Genomic DNA, 27,313 nt, shown 5'->3' on the forward strand with positions numbered 1-27,313 from the left:
CCATACTAATAAAAGCAATGAATTATATTTACTTATTTCATTTAAGTTTCAATAAAGTTGTCTATGACAAGCTTTAAATAAATCGTAATTTGCAAGTTAAATATGTACTCTGGAAACTATAATTTCGTAGGGAATAATTAAAACAAATTTGGAAAAAATATTTTTTTAATAAAATAATCTATTAGTAGTTGTTATGTTTTCCCTGGAAAGCGAACGCGTAGCCTTCGCCAAACGAGTGTGGACCTCTGTTTGGTTCCACGTCATTTTCTCGATACTGAAAAAAAAAAACATCAAGTTTAATGTCATTATTTTAAGTAATAAAGTTTGTTATGGAAGAGCTGGGAACCCTAACACAGGTATTTTTTAATTAAAAGGGTTTCCAAATCTTACACTTTGAAAAGAAAATGTACTTAAAATGAATAAAGACTTTTATTATTATTATTAGTTTACACAAAAAAAAAGTTTTTTTTTATAGAACAGGGGGCAAACGGGCAGGAGGCTCACCCGATGTTAAGTGATACCGCCGCCCATGGACACTCTCAATGGCAGAGGGCTCGCGAGTGCGTTGCCGGCCTTTTATGAATTGGTACGCTCTTATCTTGAAGGACTCTAAGTCAAATTGGTTCGAGTTAATTGGTCGATTGTCAATTTTTTGTGGTTAATTAAAGATTTATTATGGCACCTGGTAGATAGTACTGGTGACACCAGAACTTGTGAAATCAGTGGTGTAATATGTGTTTATAATTAATAAGTATTTATACGACAAGGAAATTCTGCCACTGTTAATACACTGCCATAGTACAAACTTTTGAAACATGATTTTCTTTTCATTAATCTTTAATCACTTTTATGTAGGTAAATTATAGTATAACCAATAAATATTTAATATAAATAATTCCTATTTCACCATGCCTCCTGCTGATAAAGGATCTTTGATTAACTGAGACAAATCATTGTTTTTAATTTATTTTATTATTATTAATTATTTATGTCATGTGGAATATGGTGTAATGGTTGCAGCTCCTTACAAACATTGTGTAAAACAGAAAATCTCTGTCTCTCTCTCTTACGTTCTACGCCCTTGATTTGAGAACTGGCAGTAAATGTAAAATTAATTAATTAATAATTAGCATTTAATGTATATTTGTTTTTTTGACGATCATGATTGTACATATATGAATAAATGATTTTTGACTTTGAATAAATTATTTCAAATATTCAGTAAAGAGTTGGTACAATATATATGATTTTTTTAAATAACTTATAACATTTATAAAATACCATAGATAAAACTCAAAACTTGCTCGTTACAATAGACAATTAAATAGTTCTGATATCTATGGTTTATTGGTACGCTAGTAGTAGTAGCGACTACGCGTGTATTACGACTGTGGTGACCGAAAAACTTACCTGGCCATCAGATTGGCCATCAGGCCTCCAGTTCTGTACATAATATTGCCCTCCAGCACCACGTGGTTCTATTGGACCCTGAAATGATTTCGTTCAATATTTAAAAAGTAAAATAAATTACGTTTATTTTGGAACATTGATCATCATGGTATCACTTATTCCACGTCATTAAATTCGAGCCTCTTGGCATCCCTACTCATCGGCAAAGAAGACAGAGGGTGTTGGCTGAGAGAAAAAGCCGACGTCAAAAACTCTCGGTACTCTTTAAAAAAAAAAAATTAGCAAATTAATTAGAAGTAGCCTGCCCAGCACTAGTCCCAGGCCCTTTTATCAACTAGATAATCACAAACTTTATAGTAAGCCTTTTTACACAGCTTTTCTTTAAACCATTTCTTAAATTTAATAAAAGTACCCTATTACTATTATTATAGTACTATTTAGTCCTTGATCAAACTACCTTCTACCACCTTGGAGCAGACGTGATTATTTTCGATACGTCGTCAAGTCTTTGGGGCGGTTCTAGCACTGAGGCGTGGGTCCCAAACCCAAATATTGGATTTGACAGTTTTTTTTTTCAAAAAGTTCTTTATTCAATGTTCAACAACAATTAAAAGTGCTACATGTGGAGTGTACATTATTTCCTGGAATGTAACCATTTGTCGATGGATGGATTTGACAGTTGACAATTGGGTATTCAGATTTTTTTTTGAGAGCTTCGCTTACTTTTTCTGTCAAGGGGCAGGGGGAGGGGGGGATTAATTGCAGTCAATCTGCTTATGTAATACTTGAACAGCCAGGACAGGGATACCAGGATCTGGCCCAAGGTAAACAGGTTTCCTAACAATGTTATCCTTCACCGTTCGCACAAAAGCAGCAGAAAGTCCGTTGGTGCACAGCCGGGGATTGAACCTACGTCCTCAGGAAGGAACACACGCTGAAGCTACTACGTCAAGTCAGTTAAAGCTTTGCGCTTTAATCATATATACCTGATTAGGTTCAGGGCGTTGCTGACTGTACTGTGGTGTCTCATATTGTCTTCGTTGCTGATCGTACGCTTCCTGGTAATATGAATCTGAAAGAAAACATTATTTTGGCAATACTAGTTCAAAATATTTTTTTGGCCTGAGCGTAAGGCTAAATAGTAGAAATGCTAAAACGGAAAATAAATCGTAAACAATCATTATTAACACACAAATATCTAAACAAATGAAAAATCCTGGTTCTTGCATTCTGAGAAAGCGTATTATCGATACAAAACTAGGATAAATTGGTTTTAATTTCAGAAAAGCAAACTTTCTATGGGGAAGCGTAGCAAAATGTATATGTTGAAATCTAAAAGGTAGACTAAGTAAAAATCATATTATGGCGTAACAAAGTTGTGATTTGCGACGCCATATTGACTGATTGAAGAGTTTCGTTTTGAATATGAGAATGAGAGAAAGTGGAATTAAATTTAAATTAACTAGCTAGGCAAGTAATGAACCGCCATCGATACAAGTCATTTACCTGGGTGTTTAATCAACTGGCTGAATATCTTTCAGGCCGTTAGTTAAACACCGCCGTTTAGTGAAACGGCTAGGCTGTTAATTTAACGGCTAATTAAGCTAGTTGGCTGCTACATATATATAAAATGGCCGTAAGAATATTTAATCACCTTCCTAGAAGCTATAGATCGCTACCATGTAATATTTTCAAGGGGAAGGTGATTAGGTTCTTAAAGGCAAGGTGCTTTTATAGCGTGGGCGACTACCTAGATCATAAGTTTGAAATTAACGCGGGGAACATCACTTCAAATGTTATTAAGTACTAAGTACTATAAATGATCGGCCCAAGGCATAGCTTAAATGGGAATAGTATTAAAAATCATTGTATTTTGTATTTAAGAACGAATATCAACAATGTAATGTAATAAATAAATAAATAAATAAATAAAATCTAAATGTTTTATAATTAACTTGGCATTTTAATGATTTGCTATATCACCTTATTGATAAAACGGTTACATCATAGTAAGCGTCGTGATGATATGAATGATATAGTATTAATTTATTAGTTACCAGAGCTCTGTGGGTTGGTGGGAGCTGGACTTTTCGGTACATGGCTGCCTTCGAGAATCTGCAATAAAAAAAACATAATATGTGCAATTCACACATGGTAGAAGTGAAACCTTCAAAAACAAAGTTTTTATAATTAATCAAATATAAATTAATCATTTTCCACTATCTAAATGTGTGGGTTCTTTAAAAACAGTATATTTTAATGATACATTTTAATTTATAAGTTTAATATAAATCTTTAATTTGGCAAAAACTAAAACAGCGAAAGTTTGAAATTCGATCAAATGAAAAAGCGGCAGTAAAGAGAGGCTGTATAATGCCTCCTATCTCATTTTCTCCCACGTTAAATCTTATGAATTGATGTTTCTGTCTCTCTTTACCGCTGCATCCGGTTTGAAATCACGACGATTCTAAAGAAGTTTATCTATCTCATTTTCTCCCACGTTAAATCATATGAATTAATGTTTCTGTCTCTTTTTACTGTCGCTTTTCCGTTGCACCCGGTTTGAAATCACAACGATTCTAAAGAAGTTTCACTTCAAAAATATAAGCTCATGAAAAAGTGGGAAGATTTCTCAGACAGGATCGAATGTTAAAGTTATCTTAATATATATATTTCTTGTGTGCGTGTGTATGTGACTGAACTCCTCCTAAACAACTGGACCGATTTAGACGAAATTTTTTGTGTGTGTTCAAGGGGATCTGGGAATGGTTTAGATTCACAATTTTGTAAGCTGGACAATGTTTTTTTAATTAATTTTCAATTTATTAGTTGTTGTTGATTTTGGAATGTTTTACATTGGATCCGACAGACGGCGCTACCATCGCAGTGTCAAATTTTAAATAATATTCGAATTTTAATTTTAGTCTGTCCCGAAATTTAAAAAAAGTTTTTTTATCATTGTGTTATATCGTGTGTGACCATGTGCTGGATCGTTAGATATTGTCATAACATTTGAATAATAATTTTCATCAGAATGGCTTATTAAAAATTGAAATTTTGAAATTAAAGACGTGTAGACTGGACAACGTCTGTCGGATCCGCTAGTATATTTGTATTTTTTTATGTAATAGGAGGCAAGCGGACACAACTGATGTTAAGTGATAACACCGCCATTACATCGCTAGAAGAATCGCCAGTAAGTTGCCGGCCATTTAAGAATGCCAATAATATAAAGGCTCATTACTTTTGCAATTGCAACTAGGTTGTTTAGGATATTCGCTGCAATGAAGAACATCCTAGGCGACGCCAAAATGGTCCAATTCATAAAGTGCGACAGGCTCAAGTGGCTGACACATGTGCGAAACCCCATGGCACTTACTGAAGTCACAACTCGGTGGCAAGAGAAAACCTGGTACATCGACGCTGCATTGATGGGATGGAGTTGTCAAGGACCTCAAAACAATATGGGTTCGTAATTGGACGCGAGAAGTATACGGTTAGAATAACTTTATTTCTCATATGAATTAAAATATTCGCCTACTGAGAAAAACATTACAAGACTAAATAATTATTACTAGAACGCACAGAAGGTACCTATACAATAATTCACAAAACATATACAGTAACAAAAATGCAGGTAGACACAACAAACTCGAAACGGTCAACCAAGCAAAAACATAGGTTTAGGATTGGACTTATTACTAGATGTGGCATTGATGGCATTGCGATGGCGAAGTATACTTGAGTAAGTCCTACAAGGGGCTGTATTGATGATAATGATTAATTAAAACATAGCCAATAAACAGATACCGGCAAACATCTTGAACAAATGTCCTTGTCTGCGCAGAAGCGATTTTTAGGTATCACTGGGAGGGGGAGCGGCGGGGGGGGGGGCGACGTGTTCTTTTTTTTTTATAGACCCGGGGGCAAATGGCACTCTCAATGCCAGAGGGCTCGCGAGTGCGTTGCCGACCTTTTAAGAATTGGTACTTGGTGTTCATCGCGTGATTGGTAAATCAGTTGACGTTTGTGTCCCGCGCTGCGATACGGTGCGCAAACATTCCTCCACTCCCTTGTTTAATGCTCAAGAATTTTGCCGGTATCTGTACGAATACTTTGTGATACAGACCTGGAATCCTTCTTTTCCAGCTCTATACTTTAGTTTCACCAGCTGTCCGTTAGGGTCTTTGTACTGATAGGCGCCAACTCTGGAACCATCAGGTTCGATCATTTCACCAGCTGCCAAACCATTGTCAGACGCGTACTCGAACCGAAAAGCGCCATCTAGCGGAAAATTCAGTAGAAATATAATATTGTAGTCTGTGTCGTGCATAGGCTTTGGACTGGCAGATCTTAGTGTCTTTAAATAATCACAATATATGTACCACACCTCGGAATCGACGACTCACTTCATTTCGATTCAGTATTTAGCCTCAGTTTTCGAAAAAAAAAAAAAAAGAAACGAAAATAAAATAAAAAAAGAACAAACTTTAGCACACAATAAAGAATGTAGTTATAAGAGAATGTGCACTAATCTCCACAATGATTCCCTGTGTCGTGGGCAGCTAATCTTTTCCATTTTACATATTATAGGTTCTGATTTAATAAATTCTACAATTCTAGAATAAAACTATTAGGTTTTTTATATCCTCTTCTCTTTTTTATATCAGTCTATTACGTATCCGCCGCTATAAAGACATTTATGTGTACTCACCCGTAACACTAGTACACGCATACATTTTTTTTAAAATTAATAATACTCTACTCCCCTGCCATTGTAGGGAATTTCTCTCTCACATTTTTTTCCCAAATACCAAGATACATTTCATTAATATCCAATACACTTGTTCACGAATGTTGCGCGTCGCAAAATACTAGGCTACATTGGAAAATATTTTTATTTACAATATTCAAAGACAAGCCGGGGCGCAATGGTAATACATTTATGGTACATTTATTTTTTACCTTTTCTCACCTGGCTGCAGGTAAGTATAGCAATCATAGAGATGGGTGCCTACAATGAGCTATATAATACAAAATATTGACGGTTTTAACTTACTACATGTAACTAACATGAGAAAGTAAAAATTAAAAATAAATTAGTTGTTAATTAATTAATTACTATTAATTGCAGCAGTCTTATGATGGCAGAGGTTGTTTTTATAAGTTCATGCTATTGCAATCAGCTTATCAAAAATTGTTTCATTTAAATAACAGATGAGGGTATATTTTTCTAATCCCGGATCTTAGACTATAACGATCAATTGATTCGTGCAAAATGATATCTTACCTGAACTCAGTGATTGTTTATGATGCAGTATCGATGCCTGTTGCTCCTTTGGTATCCCGTAAGGGGCACGCCACTGTTCTTTCGCGGGTCCTGGAAAGAAAATTATTTTGGAAATTTCAGACAGACAGAATTATTGGGTTCTTAAAGGCACGGTGCTTTTATAGCGTGGGCGAGTACCTAGATCATAAGTTTGAAATCAACGCGGGAACCATCACTTCAGATGTTATTAAATACAGGAAATTAATCCTCACGTTTAAATCGTTGTATTTTTCAGATAAGAATTATTTACAAATATTGGTGTCTAACTAACTCTGCGCTGTCATTTTTCTAAATGTATTTTTCTATAATTATAATATGTAAGATTTAATAACTAGTCATGTTATTCAATAGATCAAATAAATAAAATATAGGATGACATTTGCATGCCTATTCATATGTGGCGGATTTTTGTTATTTATGTAACTAATTGTAAGACTATTCTAGCAAATAAACGATTTGACTTTGACTTTGAATTATATAAACTCGAAATTAATTCAATGAAACCAGGGATATTCATTAATTTTCAACATAAGTTCTGTTTTTATTTGCACTGTAGGTATTTTTTTTTAATAAAATAAAATACGTTTATTTTGGAACATAAGATCATGGTATCACTTATTCCACGTCATTAAATTCGAGCCTGTTGGCATGTTGGTTGTATCCCTACTCATCGGCAAAGACAGAGGGTGTTGGCCGAGAGAAAAAGCCGGCATAAAAAAACTCTCGGTACTCTTTTAAAAAAAGCCATTCATCAAACAATTTTACAATATTTAAAACAAATATAGCAAATAAATTAGAAGTGCTAAGTAGCGGATGTGGGCCAAACTTAAATTATTATTTATAGAATTTAATCAAATAAATTATCGTAGCTTCCAATAGTGATATTATCAGAGAACAAATCTGTAAAGTTTCATAGGCATGACTTTTATAAAAAGCATTTTTTTTACAAAAACAAAACGCGATTTCCAAAATTTATTCTTTCCGATTTATTTACTTGTTATGTATTCCCAAAAACATCATCATTCCTAAATACTATTTTACAATAATATATAAATACTAGCAGACTCTGCCAAGCGTTGCTGTGGCTAAGGTTTTTGTTATATTACATAGTAGTAAACTATTCAAGGGAAACGGTAGGAGAACTTATGTGAAACGTTGGTACTTTTAAAACAGCGCCATCTGTTAGAATTGTATCAAATAATAAACAAATAATTTGCATTAAAATAAAATTGCGACTATAATTTGAGAGTTAAACTATCCTATCTCTCAAGTTGGATCGAACTGCACATGGTGTGCGAATTTTATTATAATCGGTTAAGTGGTTTAGGAGTCCATTGAGGTCAAACATTGTGACACGAGATTTATATATATTAAGATATCATACTGCTTTTGAAGTATTTTTAAAGTCCATCAAAAAATTCAAGCAAATCAATAGTATCGACATTACGAAAAAAAAGAATATACCTCTGTAATCCCTGTCAGGATAGTCTTGATAAGCTGGCCCTTCCGGTTTCCATGACTGCGCGACAGAACCTGCTGTGCTGGTATCACTCGTAAATATAGGCCTGTAGTATGGTCCAGCCTGCAAACATCGGTAACAGCTGTTTTTATAGAGAACCCCTCAAATTCTCTAAGCAAATCTAAGCGAAATTAAAGAATTTGTAACGAAAATTGCAAGTCTTCAAGATTTAAAGTTAGGGTCATTGACCGTAAACCTGAATGCTTGCTGCTATGAACGTATGTTCATAGTTCACACCAGTGGTTCTCAAACTTTTTTTCGTCACGGCATATATTTAATTATTTTAAAATTTGGCGGCACACTAAGAAAAATATAAAAATTATTTGCTTACATCTTAAAAAGATCAAAATCTTAAACATGTAAAATAAACTAATATATTAAAATATAATTTAACGTTACACACAGAATTAATTCAAGCTTATTAGCTTGAATAAAGCTTATTAGCTTGATTATTATAAAAAAAAATATTTGATACAATTTAATAATATTAACATCATTATATATATCTCCGAGATTTGGCGGCACACTTTTGAAATTTGACGGCACACAAAAGTGCCGCGGTACAGGGGTTGAGAATCACTGGTTCACACTGTTCTCATTATAAGATTAGAATTTACAGGAAACATAGAATTTTGTTGTATTCAAACGCATAATTACAATAGTAAAAATCTATAAAGATAGTTGAAACTTTAAGATAAAGTTAAATAAGAGTATAAAAAAGAGTAATAAAGCGATGTTTGATTGTGTTGCACGTGTCAGAGGTAACTTCAATAGAGCCTAGCGAACTGGTACTAAATGTAAATTTAGAATCAATTTAACATCTTTTCTGTTGACGTTCAGTAGTTCAGTTGAGTGAAGTACGAAGTAATGCGAACTACGAAGTAATGAAAAGTACGAAGTAATGAGACGTACGAAGTGATACGAAGTAAGAAATAATGCGTAGTACTAAGTAATGCGAAGTAATAAGTAATGCGAAGTACGAAGTATAGTATAAGTAGATCTATACCATTGTTTTGCTATGTTTTAAATATTTACAACGCTATTATTTAATAAATAATAAGAATGAAAAGATCAGACAGTAAAGGTAACCAGAAACAAATGAATAATCTTACTTCGTTTGCTTTTCTTAATGCTGAGTTCCACGGAAGATGTTCGGGCTCAAACATTCTGTTAACCTGTTTTGTAATTATCATGTATGTAAGTAAAGATTTAATGGTCTTAAAATAGTTTTAGGGTTACTGTCTTTGTCACACAGTCAAAGAGAGGTTTACCTAGAACCATTATATGAGACTGATCTTGATTTAGATTTTCGTGATTCATGTGCACTTTTTACTTTTTTGTTTTTCACGGATCCACCTCGCTTTATTTTGTCTTTTTTTGTTCCTGTTTAGTTTCTTCTTAATAACTATATGTAATGTGTGCAACCCAAGTGTACTTTAAGAACTGGGTTCTTACCACCTATGGGATATGTGCGACGGCGAAGGCCTAGGTTATTTGCGATACCAAATATTGTGAATATTATGTGTTTAATATTATATATGCACTTTATTATATTTTATTACATGATTCTCGAGGTTATCGTACTGGCATAGTCTGTATGGATGTAATGTATGTATTTTTGTAATAAATAAATAATATGGATTTTTGCACTTCTTGCCTACCGTAATTTAATAGATTTTTTTTGTCACAGTGGTTGCCTGGATGAGGTCACTTGAAAGCAATAAGGCCGCCAGTTGCTCTCCTTTCCATTTAACTATGTTCAGTTTTTATATTGTAATGTAACGAAGTGTTAATAAATAAATATATACATATTTCTTTGAATGTAATTTGAAAAATATCCGACGAATCCCTGCTCAGTTGTGTCAGACACTGACAGACAGAAAATGACAGTTCGTGTCGACAAATTTTCATACAAATTCAATTTTCGACTTTTTACATACATAAGGCACCTTGACTAAGCCTTCAGCCACCAGCTGATGCTATAATCCCCAAAATCTAGATATCTATAACAGATTTTTGAAAAGTACGACTGTTTTAAACGTTTCCCTGAATAATTCTCAAGATGGCGCCATATCACATTAACGTGTAGTAATGTTGCAATCTTACTATGACGGCCGTAGCCACCTAGTTTAGCCCCATTAATCCTTGTTTTACAGTAATTTTAAAATCATGTTTCGACTGACTGTATTATACCTATAGTTTTGTTATGAAAAAAATAAATCAGTGGCACTACAACCTCTTTAGGTCTTGGCCTCAGATTTCTGAATCTGTTTCATGATCAATTTTTAAATCTACAGTGCCTGACACATGTCGTCGATTTTTTGGGTCTAAGACATGTCGGTTTCCTCACGATGTTTTCAAAATGTTAAATGCGCACATAGAACGAAAGTCCATTGGTGCACAGCCGGGGATCGAACCTACGACCGCAGGTATGAGAGTCGCACGCTGGAGCCACTAGGCCAACACTGCTCTCGGTTTTGTTATTAATTTGTAAATTAATACTTTGTATTATTACAATGCAGTTTTATAGTATGAATCCTGGATGATTAAATAAATAACGGTAAAGTTTTAGTTCCGAGCCTCAAAAAATGTATCTATTGAGTGATTACTTGTTTTTTTTTATAATCGACAAGTAGGTTCTGCTGTTGCTGTTCACGCCGTCGACTATTTGGTTCTAAATCTCGTCATTTCTTCTCCTTTTTGGTAGACAGAGACCATGAGATTCTATCTACAAATATCTGGATCCTTCCTCTTGTACTTAAGCACAAAATACCCGACAGTTCTCGTTTATATCCTACCTATAAACCACTTACAAAATTCATTTACACTAATCAAACTATTTTCGCCACTAATTAACTACAAAGTAAAGAAACAAAACAGTGGATGACGCAAATATACCACGCGATGTTAAGAAACGAATGTTAGTTCATGTGAATAATAATTTCACGCTCTAATCGATTTGCACTCATTTTACAATTTCTTAATAGACATGTAATCATGCGCATGTTTTAACTATCCGATTAATGACAAGATCTTTATTGATGTAAGACCATAGACACCAATATAGGTCACTAATCTTATAACTTCAAAGCTAAAGATTAGTTACCTTTCTAAAAAAACAGTGCGGTTTGAACCTATTGAAGTTATTAAAAAGTTGAAGTTTCCTTACAAGTTGGCGTACAAACCCCACGTAAGCGAGTTTTATCCCAAACCATGATGCCAACAGCATGACGGTGGTAGCATGGGCTACATGTGCACATTTTAATTTAATTATTTAATATACTATTACTATTATTCTAACACAATAATCTTCAAACCATATGGACTTGTAATTGTCTCCTTGAATAAATCATTTATTAATATTTTTCAAATTATTTTTTGTAAGCAAGTAAACAAGTGAAATTTAAAGAAATTACATGAACTAAATATTATGACACTATCCCGTCAATATATTCTTGAAGCCTTGTTGTATGTAAAAAAAAATTAAACGATTTGAAAGACGAAACAAATGGTGACTTTCACCAGTATAATACGCGTAATAGAACTAATTTGAACGATCAACCAGGATCCAGAAGATAAACTACTCCTTATATGGAAATTGTATTCGTTTTTACAACAAACTCCCAAGCGAAATTAGAGCACTATCACTAAATAAATTCAAAGCCCTTGTTAAAAGTAAATTAATTAATAAAGCCTTTTATAAATGTGACGAATACTTAAATGACCCTAATCCTGGGGTTTGGTTTGCTCCAGTTCAAACAATTTGTATTAAAAACTTGGCGATTGAATAAAGTGGCGGAAAGTTTCTAGCCAGTTCTTGTCCGCTCTACGCCCTTGACTTGCGAACTGGTAGTAAATGTAAATTTACAATTAATTTAATTTTTTGACGTTCATAAGTGTACTTGTTTGCCTATATGAATAAAGATATTTTGATTGATTGATAATTAAGGTGACTATACTCAATTACTGAGATTTGTACTATTTCCGCAAACCGTACTCTTTTCAAATCCTATAGTCTGAAAGTACTCATTTGTATAATTTTATACTTATTTGTATTTCTAAAAGTTTTAATAGAAATTTCTTTATGTTGTTCAGGCACCAATGCTGTTGTTGAAAGGGTATTTTCACTAGGAAATGATTATTATTGGAGCAGTGAGAAGACGCAACTTAAAACAGAGAAGAAAATAATGTTAATGGCATAATATAATGTTTTCTGTAAAAACATTATATGCCGTCTTAGCAGTCAAATTTAATATGCAAAATGAAAGTTCGGATGTGGCTACATTATTAGACGAACATCCTCATTTAGCAAAAACTCACTCCGAACAAAATATTTTCCTTCGTTTTTTTTATTTTTGAAATACTTGTACGAATTTTGAATGTACTTGTAAATAGTTGGTCATCTTTAATACATTTTTACACCAATAAAAAACTACATTATCAAAATTTCCTTTTGTGTTGTTTATATGTCATAACAACAACGCCATTCATGTCGGTGAAGCAAGAGTTATAATTAATATGACATTTTCATCTCTATGTTATATGGCTGCTTATGCGGGTTTTTATAACAAATCCGAATGTACTATCATTTCTAAATAAACGATTTGTAATTATTATTATTGGGTTGTACACGGTTACACACTAAACCAAGTGACCACAGTTTTTTATGTTATCTTGTAGAAAGTTGCGGGTTATTTACGTATTTAATATACTTTTGAATGAATTTCAAGTGTAACAATATTTGTGTAATTAATTAACTTAACTCATTACATTAATACAACTGACGATAAACATCGAATAATTACCTGGTTAAACGTCTGTGGCGCGTAGAACTCCTCCGCCAGGACAGTCACAAACATACACCAAAAACATATGAGCTGAAAAAAAGTCTTATATAAAAAGATTTACGTGACAACGACTTTGAGTGGTAAAATAATTTTAATGTGAATATTCATTCGTATAGTAGGAAGAAGGACGAAATAATAGTAACAATTTAAAACATTTATTTATACAAAGAATTATATTTAAAATATTAATTTATACAAAGAATCTCGCACTGAATTTCATATGTCTGTCTCTCTCGCTCTTAGGCGGGCTAACCATGCCCGAGTGGAAGGGACGCGTGCCTCTCACTCGCTCTAATTGTGAGCGCATAACGTGAGCGGAGCGTAACGCAGTTTCTTGAAGTGTCACCCGGTAAACCAATTTATAAGACGTTGTCACGTCAAAACCATTCAGATGAAACAATTGAAATATTATTATACCTACTGCGATCTATTGAGGTTTAAATCGACTACGGAGTCATTGCCACCTTAAAGATATTAAGAAAAATACAAACGACGAACCAGATACCTTGCACTACGAACACTAAAATACGCACGAACTATGGCAAAAATATGTTTACTAACGCTAAGCTGTATAATAAACAAAACAAATATAAAAACTATTACTTCTTTCAATGCATTCAAATCGAGACTGGGTGAATATGTCAAACAAAATTACTTTTAATTGCATTTTCTTATAATTAGTTTTTATTCGTGTATCTCTAGAACGTTTACTTTTGGGTCTGTTGCATGTACGCATAAGTAGCATTTTTGTCTGTTTTGAGAAAATAAAGTCTTTAAACCTAAATATATCATAATCCATATGAGATACTAAGAAGAAACTTTTCTGCGTGTCGCCAATGAGGCAGAAGGTACTGTTGTACTCTCATTACAAGGCAGACAGTGGTTTGAATTATCTCCAAATTTGTTACCCTTAGTAAGGCAAAAAGGCATCTACAGTATATGTTACTAGCTATCTATTCTAAAATATATACATTTACTTAGTCACTACATAGTATAAAACAAAGTCGCTTTCTCTGTCCCTATGTCCCTTTGTATGCTTAAATCTTTGAAACTACGCAACGGATTTTAATGCGGATTTTTTTAATAGATAGAGTGATTCAAGAGGAAGGGTTATATGTATAATAATATCCATTAAATAGTGGAAAAGTACTGTTATTTTTGAGGTTTCTAATGTGATGTCGTAAATAATTACATTGCCAACGCAGGCTGAACCCTACGAGTTTTATCAAAATAATGTACTAAGTATTGTACACATTGAAAAGGTCTACAGAAAAGTCCATGATGGTATATGTCGCGTATATTATCAGAGCTTTCCAGTGACGTAAATAACAATACATAATAAAAACCTGCTTTTCATCAGCATTGCACCCGTGCGAAGCTGGGGCGGGTCACTAGTAATATATAATACTTGAACGCTCCCTTAACTTCCTTTAAGAAAAGTGCGTTCCAATTTTTAAAAGGCCGTTAACGCACTCGCGAGCCCCCTGACATGAGTGTTCATGGGCAGCGTTATCACTTAAGCTCAGGTGCGCCCGTTTGGACCCAGTTTCGATTAAAAAAAGATTATTATAAACTCACCCGCATGGCGTTCAAGTCGACGGCACAGATTATACAAATAATTAACAAAAATTTCCTTGTATATATAGATTCTTCATACGAAGTGGAGCATAACCGTGCAACAATTAGTTAATCAAATTAAATGATTGATTAATAGTATTCACGGTAAATAGGGTTATATACAAAAATCTTTAGTGAAATGAACTTTTATTTCTGCCAACTTCTGAGTCATACAAATTATTTGATTGAAGAAAATCAATCCCAAGGATTATGATTATTTAAATAATCGCCAAATTTTTAAAAAGCAGTATTGATTAGTTAGAGAGGTTTGAATTTATTCAGTGATAATTGAATTATTTTAAATATGGCTTTAGTTGTAAAACTGAATACAATTTCCATATAACTGGTTTATCTTCTGGATAATTTTTAATGTAATTTATTTACGCCGCAAAATAAAAGCGAATATTTTGGTTCAACGTGTTTTAAGGTAGTTTTCTCAAAGTCACAGATTATAAATGGTAATCAATAATAAAAGGCCAAAAATTTGAAAAAAATATTTTATTCTTAAATCACAAATACAATACATAATGTTTATAGTGCCTTCTTCACAGATTTTGATTTAAAGACTCCTATATATCAAAATTCAATACATTTCTGACAACTCACATTTGGCACGAGGCACATTCTCAGCATTTAAACAATTTTCTTATCAACACTTTACCGATATAAAAAAAACAACTGATTTATAACAAACGATATTTTCAAATAAGCAAACAAACAGATATAAAAAGTTAACAATAACTTAATAAACAATACTTTGAAAACTATCTTTATCAAAATTCGAATAGGTTTATTATAAATACAAAATTATGGCGCATAAATCCTTTGAGAAGAAGAAGAAGAAGTAAGCGAGAAGAAGACTCACATTGCTAGAGGTCTAGCAAGTTGCCGGAATTTTAAAAGGTAGGCTCGTTTCTGGTAAGTCCATGTGCATTGATAGGTGTTCTAACTTCTTCATTAGAAGCTATTTGCACATCTGGGGTTCGCTGGGAGCTCTGGGATGAAAGCTTCTAGAGCAGTGTTCACCAAGATTTTTGTACCATACCTCTTTCGAAAATATGCCCCAATCAAACATACATAATTTTAATTATAAAAAATAATTTCGGTTTTTAGAAAAATTATTAACGATACTGAGTTATACACTGATTTTTAATTCCGTAAAATTCGGACATTTCTACTAAAAAAATTCTCCAACAAAGGGAAATTTTGACCCATTTGAGGGTAATTAAAAATCTGATTTTTAATTACTTGCTACGTATTTTTTGTTTTACCTACAAAAAGGTAAATCTAAATATTTACTTACTCAAGTGACTCATCAATTATTATATTATATTATACTTAATATAAAAAAAAAAACAAATATATCGAATAAAATTTAATAACTTTATTTTATTTCTTCAACTGCCTACTAATTAAAGGTTTAGTTTAAGAAAAAAAAATGTTATCTTTACGTTTTTTACTGTTTGTAATGAAAAGGGTCGTAATTAAAACCAATCTTAATGTGGAGCAATTGGATACATTTGGTTGCCTGGAAGAAATCGCTCGAAAGCGATAAGGCCGCCAATTGCTTTTTATTAAATTATGTTTAATTTTTTTTCCTCTTATGTAATGCAACGAAGTGTTAATAAACACATAAATATAGACTCAGATGTTCAGACTCGTATTGAAATTGAAAAATGTGTCCCGCCAAAACGGTTTGCCATCTCTGACATGTCAAAAAATGATAGCTGTCAGAATTTTACGGAATTAAAAATCAGAGTATAATAGACTTATACCAAATAATTTTAATACATTTTCGATTAGCTTGGACCCTTAACAATCAAAATGGCCGCTCTGTGGGCCCTGCTCTAGAGTCTATGCCAACGTTGCTAAATAGAGCGAAATCAACGTAAATAATCAGACACCCATGGCGACATATCGCTAGTGTATTTAACAGGGGGTATGTCGTACGGTATTATTAAACGATTCGTTTTATTACTGAGAGGGAAGAAATCTTCATTTATCTGAAAGTAAAAAAAAAATTATAATTTCCAAGACGTGTATTCAAAAAAATATACTAAATATGACAACACAAATTATATTACAACATAAGCAAGCTAGCCACAAATACTGAAACAAAAAAAACTAAATCTAAATAGAAATTTAAATCTTATTAAAAACATGATAAACAAAATTACGGTATGTTGGAAGATTTTTGCATATGCAATATTTTATTAAAGCGATTTTTATTACATTAGCGATATATTCAATGGACTATTAAAAGTAGCAGATAAGCCGTAAGTATAGAAGACGTTTAATTCTAGTAACTTTAGTCAGGAAAAGAGATCAAAAAAAGAAAAAAAAAACGAAAAACTCTATGAAAAAATGGGACCATTCCAGTATTACGCAGATCTACTGCAATGCCCCCCCCTCTAGTCAGCAAAAGAAAATCAAAACTCAAAAAAAAATAGTACATAAACGTATTTTTTGTAGGAATCCTCAAAAATGCATTTCGTTTTCAAACATATATATGTGTAATGTGTAAAAAAAAGTAAATAATTGACGTAATCACCAAATAAAAAAAACAAAAATCGCCCTTACTTGAACGGCCCCAACTGAAAAATACAAAAAAAAATTTGGACAAAAAATTTTTTTTCTTTCTCTCAAACCATTGATATACATACCACAAATCTTGGTAGCAGCATCACGCCAGCCTCATAACTCATAATCCGCAAAGCCTTATCCCCCTTATTTATGGAGCCCCACGCAGCCTTGCTGATATTCCCCGATGTGAGGAGGTAATAGGCCGCCATTTTGTTATCAGGCGATACACGGGTGTAAGATTTTATGTGCGGCATCGCTTTATTGCGATTCGTGTGTGTTGCTCTCCATTGGCTATAATTGAAAAGATTTTCAACTCTTTCACCAACGAGCCTTTTTTATTATATAGGTATAGCGGACGGATTGTTTTTTTTTATAGAACCGGGGGCAAAGGGGCAGGAGGCTCACCTGATGTTAAGTGATACCGCCCATAGACACTTAATGCCAGAGGGCTCGCGAGTGCGTTGCCGGCCTTTAAAGAATTGGTACGCTCTTTCTTGAAGGACCCTAAGTCGAATTGGTTCGGAAATACTTCTTTAAGAAACCATTTCTTATTTTAATGACAGCAATAATTAAAAATTAGATAAAATAAAAAAAAAATTAAAGATATCTTTGCTGCACTAGGCCACTGGTGACTGACAAGCAAGTCATAAAATGAACGGGGTTTAGATTAAGTTACTTCAGAGAGTTCGACGTCATATTAATTACGACTTTGAAACGAACTTTTCCACAAAAAAAAATTAAAAAAAAAAACTTAATTTTCGATATTTAACAAAATATATGCTTATATTACTTGAACGCCTATATTCGCGAAGAATTCGAAAGAAAATGAAAGAAATACTTACTAAAGAAATTGGTTGAGCCAAGGTTGTTTGGCGTGTGCGCTCGCGGCATATGGAAGGCACCCACCACCCAGTAGACCATCGTGCGACTGTTTCACGTTTTCTATAAAACACCGACTTTAAGGGAAACAAAGACGAATTCGATTTGACATATCGGAGTCATTGTAAAAGCCTGAACACATCATGGCATATCTGTACCAATTTGAGTTAGGTTCTGTTCGAATCACTATAGTTCACCTGCTTACCAATATATGGCGCTATAGGCCAATATTATTTATTTATACTATTGCTATTGCAATTGCCGATTGGCCACTGATTTAACTTTTATCACTACATATTATAAAACAAAGTCACTTTCTCTGTCCCTATGTCCCTTTGTATGCTTAAATCTTTGAAACTACGCAACGGATTTTGATGAGGGTTTTTTTTAATAGAAAGAGCGATTCAAGAGGAAGGTTTATATGTATAATAACATCCATTAAATAGTGGAGAAGTACTGTTATTTTTGAAGTTTCTAATGTGATGTCGTAAATAATTACATTTATTCCGCTTACATTGCAAACACAGGCTGAACCCTACGAGTTTTATCAAAATAAATAAAGTATTGTACACATTGAAAAGGTCTACAGAAAAGTCCTGGTATATGTCAAGTGATGGTATATGTCTATCTCTTATGGATAACCCACATTTTTATATACAACGTTCACCGATTTTCTGTAGTGTATTTAGTAGCATTGCACCCGTGCGAAGCCGGGGCGGGTCGCTAGTTTTATATAAATAGATTCTAATTATTTTACTTTAAATGTTCTTCACACTTGTCATGTGTGCATGTGTGTTCTCTGTAAGTGTCTGTACATGTTTCGTTAGTGTGCGTTTTAAAAAGTATAAATACAATGAATACAAACAATTACATATTTTGTCTAAAGCATTGCCACCCTTAAAAATACACATATTTTTAAGGGTGCGTCCACATCAGACGACGCCGCTCGCGTACGGCGTAAACAATATATATTTAATACCATTTTTAGTATATTTAGTGGCAAAAATGGGCTCCGTAAAACTATTTCTTTTTCTTTTGGTTTCCTTTTAGTGTGGTATTTTTTGGTACATTTTTAAACTCCGCTACTTCTGTTTTGTTTTTTCCCTTTTTATCAGTAATATAATAGCAAATGATGCAGTGATTATATTATAAGCACTAGTATCATCTGACAGCTTCGAAAGTACTGAGTCAGTAAACTAAACTGTAAGCGCGAGAACGGCACATTCGCGACGCAACCGCCAGATGTGGACGCACCCTAATATTTTTTTATTAAATCATATTATATTTAAGTCAGATTAATCTCGCTAAGGTCGCCTTAACACTAATATGAACGTAAATGATGGAATTTTACATAAATATAGAACTCACCTAGAGATGGATAAATAAGCTTCAACTCAGCTGGTGAAGACAGCATTTGCGATTGATCCTTGATTTTTGTGAATTGATGAAGAAAATCTCCCGTAAGCCATAACTGCAAATTGTTAGGTATATAAGAATTCATTATGTACTGTACATTTATACATACATATATTTATACATTCTAAAATAATACACAAAAAAATACAAGAAAATATGACGTCACAAATTTAACAAACTTACACATACACATCAATTTCATTAGAACTTAAATAATATATCAAAGAAACTAAAGAAACGGCTACAAAATAAACAAAAAACAAATAACTAATAATATAAATCATAACTAAAACTAAAGAGATAAAAATAGCAGTAATAAACAAACAAAAATTATGTGAGGTTTTTTTTTTAATTTTCTGTACCTCCCCTCCTGGTGAGATGTCGTGAGATTCCCGCCCCCATCCCCCAATCTCACGTAAGATTTTTACTACTAGAGGCTATTTATGTAAATATTATGTTTTTAACTAGATTATCCCTTTGTTTTTTGATGTGTTTCTTTATTTTTTCACGCGTTTAGGGAAACTTCCCTAGCTTTTACTTGAAGCTGACATAATGTTATAACTATTGCCAAAAAAAATCATAACTATTGCCATAAAAAATCATAACTATTGCCATAAAGAATCATTATAACTATTGCCATAAAAAATCATTATAACTATTGCCATAAAAAATCATAACTATTGCCATAAAAAAGACATTATAACTATTGCCATAAAAAAATCATTATGACTATTGCCACCGTTGGCTACCGTGGGCTAGTTTAACATACCTTAGGTTCCTTCCCATAGCTTCCTATGCTGCTGGCTTGTGCCAATAATGGCCAGCGGCTATTCTCAGACGGCGGAATACAACAGTGTTGTCGCAATAGGGACCCAACACGGGTCATGCCCCAGTCGACATCAAAATGGGCACCCGGGGCTGATGCAATCAAGAAGACACTAAAAATGTGCAATTTGAATTTAAAAACTATTTTACATAAGTCACTATGGAACATATAGATGCCATATGGAACATGGTGTAATGGTTGCAGCTCCTTCATCACACAATACATGGCAAATCCAATTATTCGAAATTCCTCGATAAGACCAACTATTTACGAAACTCGGTTATGTATCGTATATATACAGATTACAACATAAATTACCAGCAAATCGAATATATTTAATGTGACTAAAAATTCTTTAAAAATATTTAAAAAATCATTTATTCATATAGGCAACATAATGTACACTTATGAACGTCAAAAAAAGAAATTTTATGTATTTCGTCTAATTTTACATTTACTGCCAGTTCTCAAATCAAGGGCATAGAACGGAAGAGAACTGGCAATAAACTCTCCGCCACTCTTTTTAATCGCCAAGTTTTTTTTACACAATGTTTGTAAGTTGCAACCATTACACCAGGTTCCATATGACATCTTCACTACATAGTATAAAACAAAGTCGCCTTCTCTGTCCCTATGTCCCTTTGTATGCTTAAATCTTTGAAACTACGCAACGGATTTTGATGCGGTTTTTTAATAGATAGAGTGATTCAAGAGGAAGGTTTACATGTATAATAACATCCATTAAATAGTGGAGAAGTACTGTTATTTTTGAGGTTTCTAATGTGATGTCGTAAATAATTACATTTTTTCCGCTTACATTGCAAACGGAGGCTGAACCCTACGAGTTTTATCAAAATAATGTAGCATTGCACCCGTGCGAAGCCGGGGCGGGTTGCTAGTGAGTAATAAAGGTATTATCACTTACTTAATGTGTGAAAAATCGCATCGCTTTACCCTCTCCATATAAAAAGCGAGTTGCGGCAAGTGATAATGGTTGAGATATCGCAGTAATGTTTTCTTGAACATCGTTGGAGACTCTCCATCATGAGGCATCGCGTCTGTCGGTAATTCTGGACAACGCGGACTAAACCAGAGTCTGGGGAAGGAGTTTCACAAATGACTAACCGTCATCTTACAGAAAATCATAGAGTATTTATCGTCACAAACTTTTTGGTCTGTGTGGCGCATCTCGCGTGACGGTCGGCCGCGGAGTGGGGATAAAGTGAAAGGCGCTCGTCATAGCAGCCAAGGCCAATATGGCGGCGCACATTCGCAGCAGCTGACCGAGTAGTGTATAGACTATTTTATATATGTGTATATAATCTAAATATGTATGTCGTACTCTCTAAGAAACAGAGTTCAATAAAAATATTAGTTGGAGACTTTTACTTTTGTATTGTAAGCCAGTCACAGGGTCTCTTGGAATGCTTACGCGACCCCAAGTTACTCTAAAAGTGACGTCATTGGTCCCACCAAATTTGGGGTATACTGGGTATGGCTTTTAGAGTCCCACACTCTGTGGGGAAATGCATTCCAATAAAATAAAAATAAAAAAAGATTAGATTTTAGATACATTTAAAATAACATACCCCTGCGTTCTATTCTCCCAGTCGTCAACATATAGGTTCGCGGTTGACACAACCACCCTTAACGAACCATCTTCGTAGCACAGCACCATCATTTTTCTAAACGTCAAAATGTCAAATGTCAAACGTCATGTTGACAGATAAAGTACCGAATGGATTGTGAGAGTAAGCAGTGAAGTAGTTAAATCAGAGAGTTAATTGAATCTCTAGACAGTTGATTAAAGATCGATATTCAATGAAGTCGTATGAGTATCATTCAAAAGCTCTCAATGTATCTCTTTCTGTCATGCCTAAACACAATTTGAATGAAAGAGACAAATAATACGAAGAGTGCGACTATATAGCTTCATCTACTCACGTGTGGTGTTTTCCGAAAGGCGTTGCCATGGTAACGAAGTGGGCGTCGACGTGCGGCTTCTTTTGGCGAATCGTCTTCAAGTCCGGGGACTCTTCGCCATAGAGAATTGTTAGCTTTTTGGCACTGGTTAAAAAAACAATTACCAAGATTATGGCGTGTTAATATAAAGGCATATGTTATCAAGAAATACCTTTAGTATCGGAAATAAGACTTTTTGAAGTGAAAATTCTTTAGGCGCATGAGGGTAATTTTTTTACGGATGAAACGCAATAATAATAACATTAGCGTCACGAAGATGCAGCGTTTTTGTAAAAGAAAAGGGAGAGATTGAGACCGATTGAGAGAGTGAGAAAGGGCGAACGTAGCATGAAGCAAATATTCATGGAGCGAGAGGTGGGAGAATAAATAAAAATAAATAATAAATCTCTCTCGCATAACGTCTTCTGCAGTAAACGCAGATTTTTTTATTTATTTATATTATCATTAGCACGTATAAAATTTGTATTATCTATTAGATAAATTATGAAACGATACAGAAACCTGAGGCCGAGACCTAAAAACTTTAAAGCGAAATTGATTAATTAATTTACTTTGAAATAACAATATTACCTGTATCCAGCGAAATAATATTGAGCAAGAAGCCAGCTCACATCAACCATAAAATTAATTTGCAGCGAACACTTCAATTCCCCGAGACTAGAATCCAATATTTCTGTAAGAGAAAGTATATCATATAGGCTCTATATTATAGAACGTACCAATTGTTAAAAAGGCCGGCAACGCACTCGCGAGGTCTATGCTAGTGTATCTATGGGCGGCAGTAACACCTCATAACAGATGAGCCTCTTGTCCGTTTTCCCCCTGTTCTATAAAAAAGGCCGGCAACGCACTCGCGAGCCCTGTGCCAATGTGTCTATGGCTGGCGGAATAATTTAACAACAGTAGAGCCTCCTCCTCGTTTGCCTGCTGTTCTATTAAAAAAAAGAGCCGGCAACGCACTCGCGAGCCCGTTGGTTGCCCGTTAGTGGTGTGCATGAGCGGCAGTAACACCTAACATCAGATGAGATTCTTGCCCGTTTGCCCCCTGTGCTATAAAAAAAGGCCGGCAACGCACTTGCGAGCCCTATGCCAACGTGTCTATGGCCGGCGGAACCATTTAACATCAGTTGAGTGTCCTGCCCGTTTGCGTCACCGTTTCTTAAAAAAGGACGACAACGCATTCGCGAGCCCTCTGTTATTGAGTGTCTATTGGTGGTAACACTTAACATTAGCTGAGCCTCCTGCCCGTTTGCCCCCTATTCTATAAAAATAGGCCGGCAACGCACTCGCGAGCCCCCTAGTAATCAGATTCTCCATGGGCGGCGGTATCACTTAACATCAGTTGAGCCTCCTATCCTTTTGTCACCTGTTACATAAAAAAAGTACAGCCAACCCAAAGACCTTTAATCAACTGTCTAGAGATTCAATTAACTCTCTGATTTAACGACTACACTCCTACTTAGTGCCATAAAATTAAAAAAAAATCACGTATTTACCTTGAAAACTTATAGAATAAGGCTGTGTGTGTGTTTCTTTTGCATCTGTAATGGTGGTATAGAAAATATAATAGGGCGCGCTGGCGTCATGTTTTTCCGCCATTTTGTTTTTCTCTGGAACCACTTTGAAATACTCTGAGTATTTTCGAGTCGGTGGCACTATTGGCCTATAGTCAGAATCTAAAAACCAAATCAAATATTTTTCCTATACATATCCATGCTACAAAACTACCCGTTATGAAGTTTGTGTTTACCTAAGTTTTAATCAAAAAAAATAAAAAAAATACGTTTATTTTGGAACATAAGATCATCATGGTATCACTTATTCCACGTCATTAAATTCGAGCCTGTTGGCATCCCTACTCATCGGCAAAGAAGGCAGAGGATGTTGGCTGAGAGAAAAAGCGGACGTCAAAAACTCTCTGTACTCTTTTAAAAAAAAATCATCAAACAATTCTACAATATTAAAAACAAATATATCAAATTAATTAGAAGTAGCCTGCCCAGCACTAGTCCCAGGCCCTTTTATCAACTAGATAATCGCTAACTTTATAGTAAGCCTTTACACAGCTTTTCTTTAATACATTTCTTAAATTTAATACAAGTCAGAGATAAAAGAGCCTCTGGGATTTTATTAAAGAAGAGTATCCCTTTTCCCAAAAAATAATTACTAACTTTACATAGTCTAGTACGGGGAAATTGCAGCCTGCGTTTGTATATATTATATTTGTATATATATACTATCTATGGATAGTATTATAAAATAGTACAGACATTTATTTCAGCAGATAACCCTAGAATGTGTGGCTGTGGCTAACCAACCTACAGAAATCCTTAGAGCAGTGCCAGACTTCTGCGCTTCTGGAAGAAGCGAGCCTCAAAGCTTAACAGACCTGGTCGGATTCTAAGAACAGAAACTCAGTCTAATCACCTTAACCTTTGTGCTAACACTTGTGAAATTCAGCACAGATGTACATGGATCCAATTTTAACAATCTCATACAAGTGAAACACATTCATAGGTTAAAAATTATTTAAAAATTTATCTCATCAATAAGTCAGAAAATTGGATTTTCACTATTTTGGATATATTTTTCTTTTTAGACAAATATAAAAAGCATAATTATTGTATATTTCCGTTGATAATTAAATTAGATTAAAGTAAAATTTATTTTTCATATCTGTTAACTGATATTGAGAAATGATAAGAATATTTATCCAAATTATTAATTATTCCTTACAAATTTATTTAAAAATAGTGATAATATTTTTATTTTAATAATAAAATAATTGTACATATGAACATGTATGTTTTTATCACTCCATACATACCTCTAACTTTTTGTTCTTGATTCTGGATTTTTTCTCTATTAATTTTAACACTATCCTGACTACTCTGAGGAATAGTTTTAGTCGCCATTACATTCTGCGGTTTTATTTGTGTTACATTTGTACTTTGTGTATTCGGTGTTTCATCTTTGGTCTGTGTACTTGATTGTGCATCACTGAAAGGAGATATAAATAATATATAAGCACAACCATATATTGCAGCTAGAAAAATATGATTTTACACTACATTCGCAATGTATTTTAAACAGACTTTGCAAAAGGTACTGTAGTTTACTCTTTATGGTTCCAAGCACATTAGAATTATATCATACATTAGACAATAAGAGTTATTTGTATTCATAGTAAGCAGTTCTAAGTATTTAAAAAATGGTTTAGTAATTTATTATAAGCTAACAAACTAAGAGTATGTCAAAATAGTATTGAAAGGAGTGGTCTAGGTCTGAAATTAAAAGATCAAATAAAACTAGAAGAAGTAAAAGACATGACAAGGTTTAGAAATGCTGTTAGTTCTAGTAAAGATTGAAATTGACAGGACATACTCTAAAAACATGATGGAATGGCTTCCTAAGTATGACAAATGAAAATGAGGAACAAAAAATTTGGACAAAAAAAATGGGAAGATGATATAAGTAGAGCAGCAGACCATATGGGAAAGGGAATGAGCCCTATGTCCTTAGTTGTCCTGGCTGTAAAACAGGAATTAACTGGCTTGCAGATTAATTATTACTGTTTTTAGTACTTCACATTTTTATGTACTAGCATATAAGTATCTTATATCAATAAAGGTTATTATAAGTATTATGAGTTACTTTGAGGTGCCCCATTACAAATATAATTAACATCATCTAGCCATTAGAAAGATAATAATAAAAAAACTAATATAAAAAAGTACTCTATAAAAGTACTATATAGTAAAAATAATATAAGAATTAACCCTTACTCAGATGATTGTGTTCCAATTTTTCCTACATACAACTTCTTCTCAACAATAATATTTAATTGTTCGATAATCTGACTCCGTTGCATTGAATATTGCTGAGGTATATCATAGTCACCATTTCCTTCATAAGTATTTAGTATGTTTTCCACTGGAAATTATAACTTTTATTATAAGTTAAGACAAAATAAGACAAGATAAGATAAGACACTTTAAAATCAAAGAAAATTTAAGAAAAAGGAGATAGAATCAAGGATACTCTTTAACATCCAGACAACAAGGAATGTGCTTATTTTGTGATTTTATTAAAAAAAGGAGTGAATAATTTAAAAAAGGAATAAATAATTTAACTTAACTGTCATTAAAACTACCTATATGTTTACACAGAGAAATATCATGAACATAAAGGTTTTTTGTCCAAGTCTAAAATAGCAGGCTGAGTAAAATAAACTTACAATGCGGATGGCTAAATTCTCTAAAATGTGCTGGATTTAATCTATAACATTTATCACCATAGCTGCATTCACGTTTCACTCTCTTTGAATTCTCAGCATCTGGAAGTTGAATAAAGTAATCTTGAAATATCTATGTTGTTATAATAATTTATGTACAAAAGAAAAATAGGTGAATAAAACAACTGTAAAATGGAAGCCATTTTTGTTTTATTTGTTGCAGAACAAATTCCTTTGTCATATGGCATTATTTTATTTAATAATATCAAAACTTACAAATTATATATATTTACATCTTTCACACAATAATGAAAACCATTTCAGAACATGTAGCAGGTATTTACTAAATGAATATATAACTCAAGGCAAATCAGTTATAACCTTTGATTTACAATAAAATAGTTATGTCTCGAACTCAATGTCTTATAAGAGATACCCAAAAATTATAAAAGTAAAATTTAAAAAGTATTTACCCGTCATATTATTCATCCTTTTATTGTTTATATTCATGATATCATTTCTTGATTAGCTCCTTTATGTATTTCTACTTTCATCGAGGATGACAATTCGGTAGTAAATATTGAAAAATAATTTATATTATTAATTCTAATCGCAATTATAATAAATCCCAAAAGTCAAAGCATTCCAGTTTTAAATCATATGAAATTCA

General features: G+C 33.5%; 2 protein-coding genes across 4 annotated transcripts; both read right to left on the reverse strand.

The window, feature by feature from the left end:
• Positions 1–166: 166 nt before the first annotated feature.
• LOC110996603 lies at positions 167–14,706 on the reverse strand. Of its 3 annotated transcripts, none has more exons than XM_045633692.1 (10): positions 14,684–14,699; positions 13,064–13,135; positions 9,371–9,433; positions 8,204–8,321; positions 6,701–6,790; positions 5,540–5,694; positions 3,468–3,525; positions 2,397–2,482; positions 1,411–1,488; positions 167–274 (listed from the first exon to the last, which is right to left on the reverse strand). In XM_045633692.1, exons 1-10 carry the CDS (start codon positions 14,687–14,689, stop codon positions 182–184), a joined length of 819 nt encoding a protein of 272 aa, XP_045489648.1. In that variant the 5' UTR covers positions 14,690–14,699; the 3' UTR covers positions 167–181. The 3 variants fall into 3 exon arrangements, with proteins under 3 accessions (XP_045489648.1, XP_045489649.1, XP_045489650.1); XM_045633693.1 differs by lacking the exon at positions 14,684–14,699 and adding an exon at positions 13,527–13,594; XM_045633694.1 differs by lacking the exon at positions 9,371–9,433 and having other exon boundaries at positions 14,684–14,706.
• Positions 14,707–15,204: 498 nt separating this feature from the next.
• Positions 15,205–27,295, reverse strand: LOC110996601 (probable tyrosyl-DNA phosphodiesterase). Its single transcript, XM_022264357.2, has 15 exons — positions 27,117–27,295; positions 26,647–26,745; positions 26,195–26,342; positions 25,237–25,409; positions 23,906–24,085; positions 22,980–23,082; positions 22,371–22,493; positions 22,016–22,111; positions 21,352–21,522; positions 20,370–20,538; positions 19,553–19,655; positions 18,148–18,247; positions 17,386–17,596; positions 15,854–16,725; positions 15,205–15,708 (listed from the first exon to the last, which is right to left on the reverse strand). The coding sequence occupies exons 1-14, from the start codon at positions 27,151–27,153 to the stop codon at positions 16,606–16,608; spliced, it is 1,833 nt and encodes a 610-aa protein (XP_022120049.2). The 5' UTR covers positions 27,154–27,295; the 3' UTR covers positions 15,205–15,708; positions 15,854–16,605.
• Positions 27,296–27,313: the final 18 nt, after the last annotated feature.

Source organism: Pieris rapae, chromosome 24, assembly GCF_905147795.1.
Source record: "Pieris rapae chromosome 24, ilPieRapa1.1, whole genome shotgun sequence".
Lineage (NCBI taxonomy): Eukaryota > Metazoa > Arthropoda > Insecta > Lepidoptera > Pieridae > Pieris > Pieris rapae.

What these genes read in the sequence shown, in the direction of transcription:
- LOC110996603 (XM_045633692.1), bottom strand. An exon ending in CATTAAGAAAAGCAAACGAA is followed by an intron (nt 8,322 to 9,370) that starts GTAAGATTATTC and finishes CGATGTTTGCAG; the next exon opens with GCTGGACCATACTACAGGCC. An exon ending in CACCAACCCACAGAGCTCTG is followed by an intron (nt 2,483 to 3,467) that starts GTAACTAATAAA and finishes GTTTTCTTTCAG; the next exon opens with ATTCATATTACCAGGAAGCG.
- LOC110996601 (XM_022264357.2), bottom strand. Translation starts at nt 27,153, where the DNA reads ATGAATATAAACAATAAAAGGATGAATAATATGACGG. An exon ending in AGAATTTAGCCATCCGCATT is followed by an intron (nt 26,343 to 26,646) that starts GTAAGTTTATTT and finishes TATAATTTCCAG; the next exon opens with TGGAAAACATACTAAATACT. An exon ending in TGCGATTTTTCACACATTAA is followed by an intron (nt 20,539 to 21,351) that starts GTAAGTGATAAT and finishes GCACATTTTTAG; the next exon opens with TGTCTTCTTGATTGCATCAG.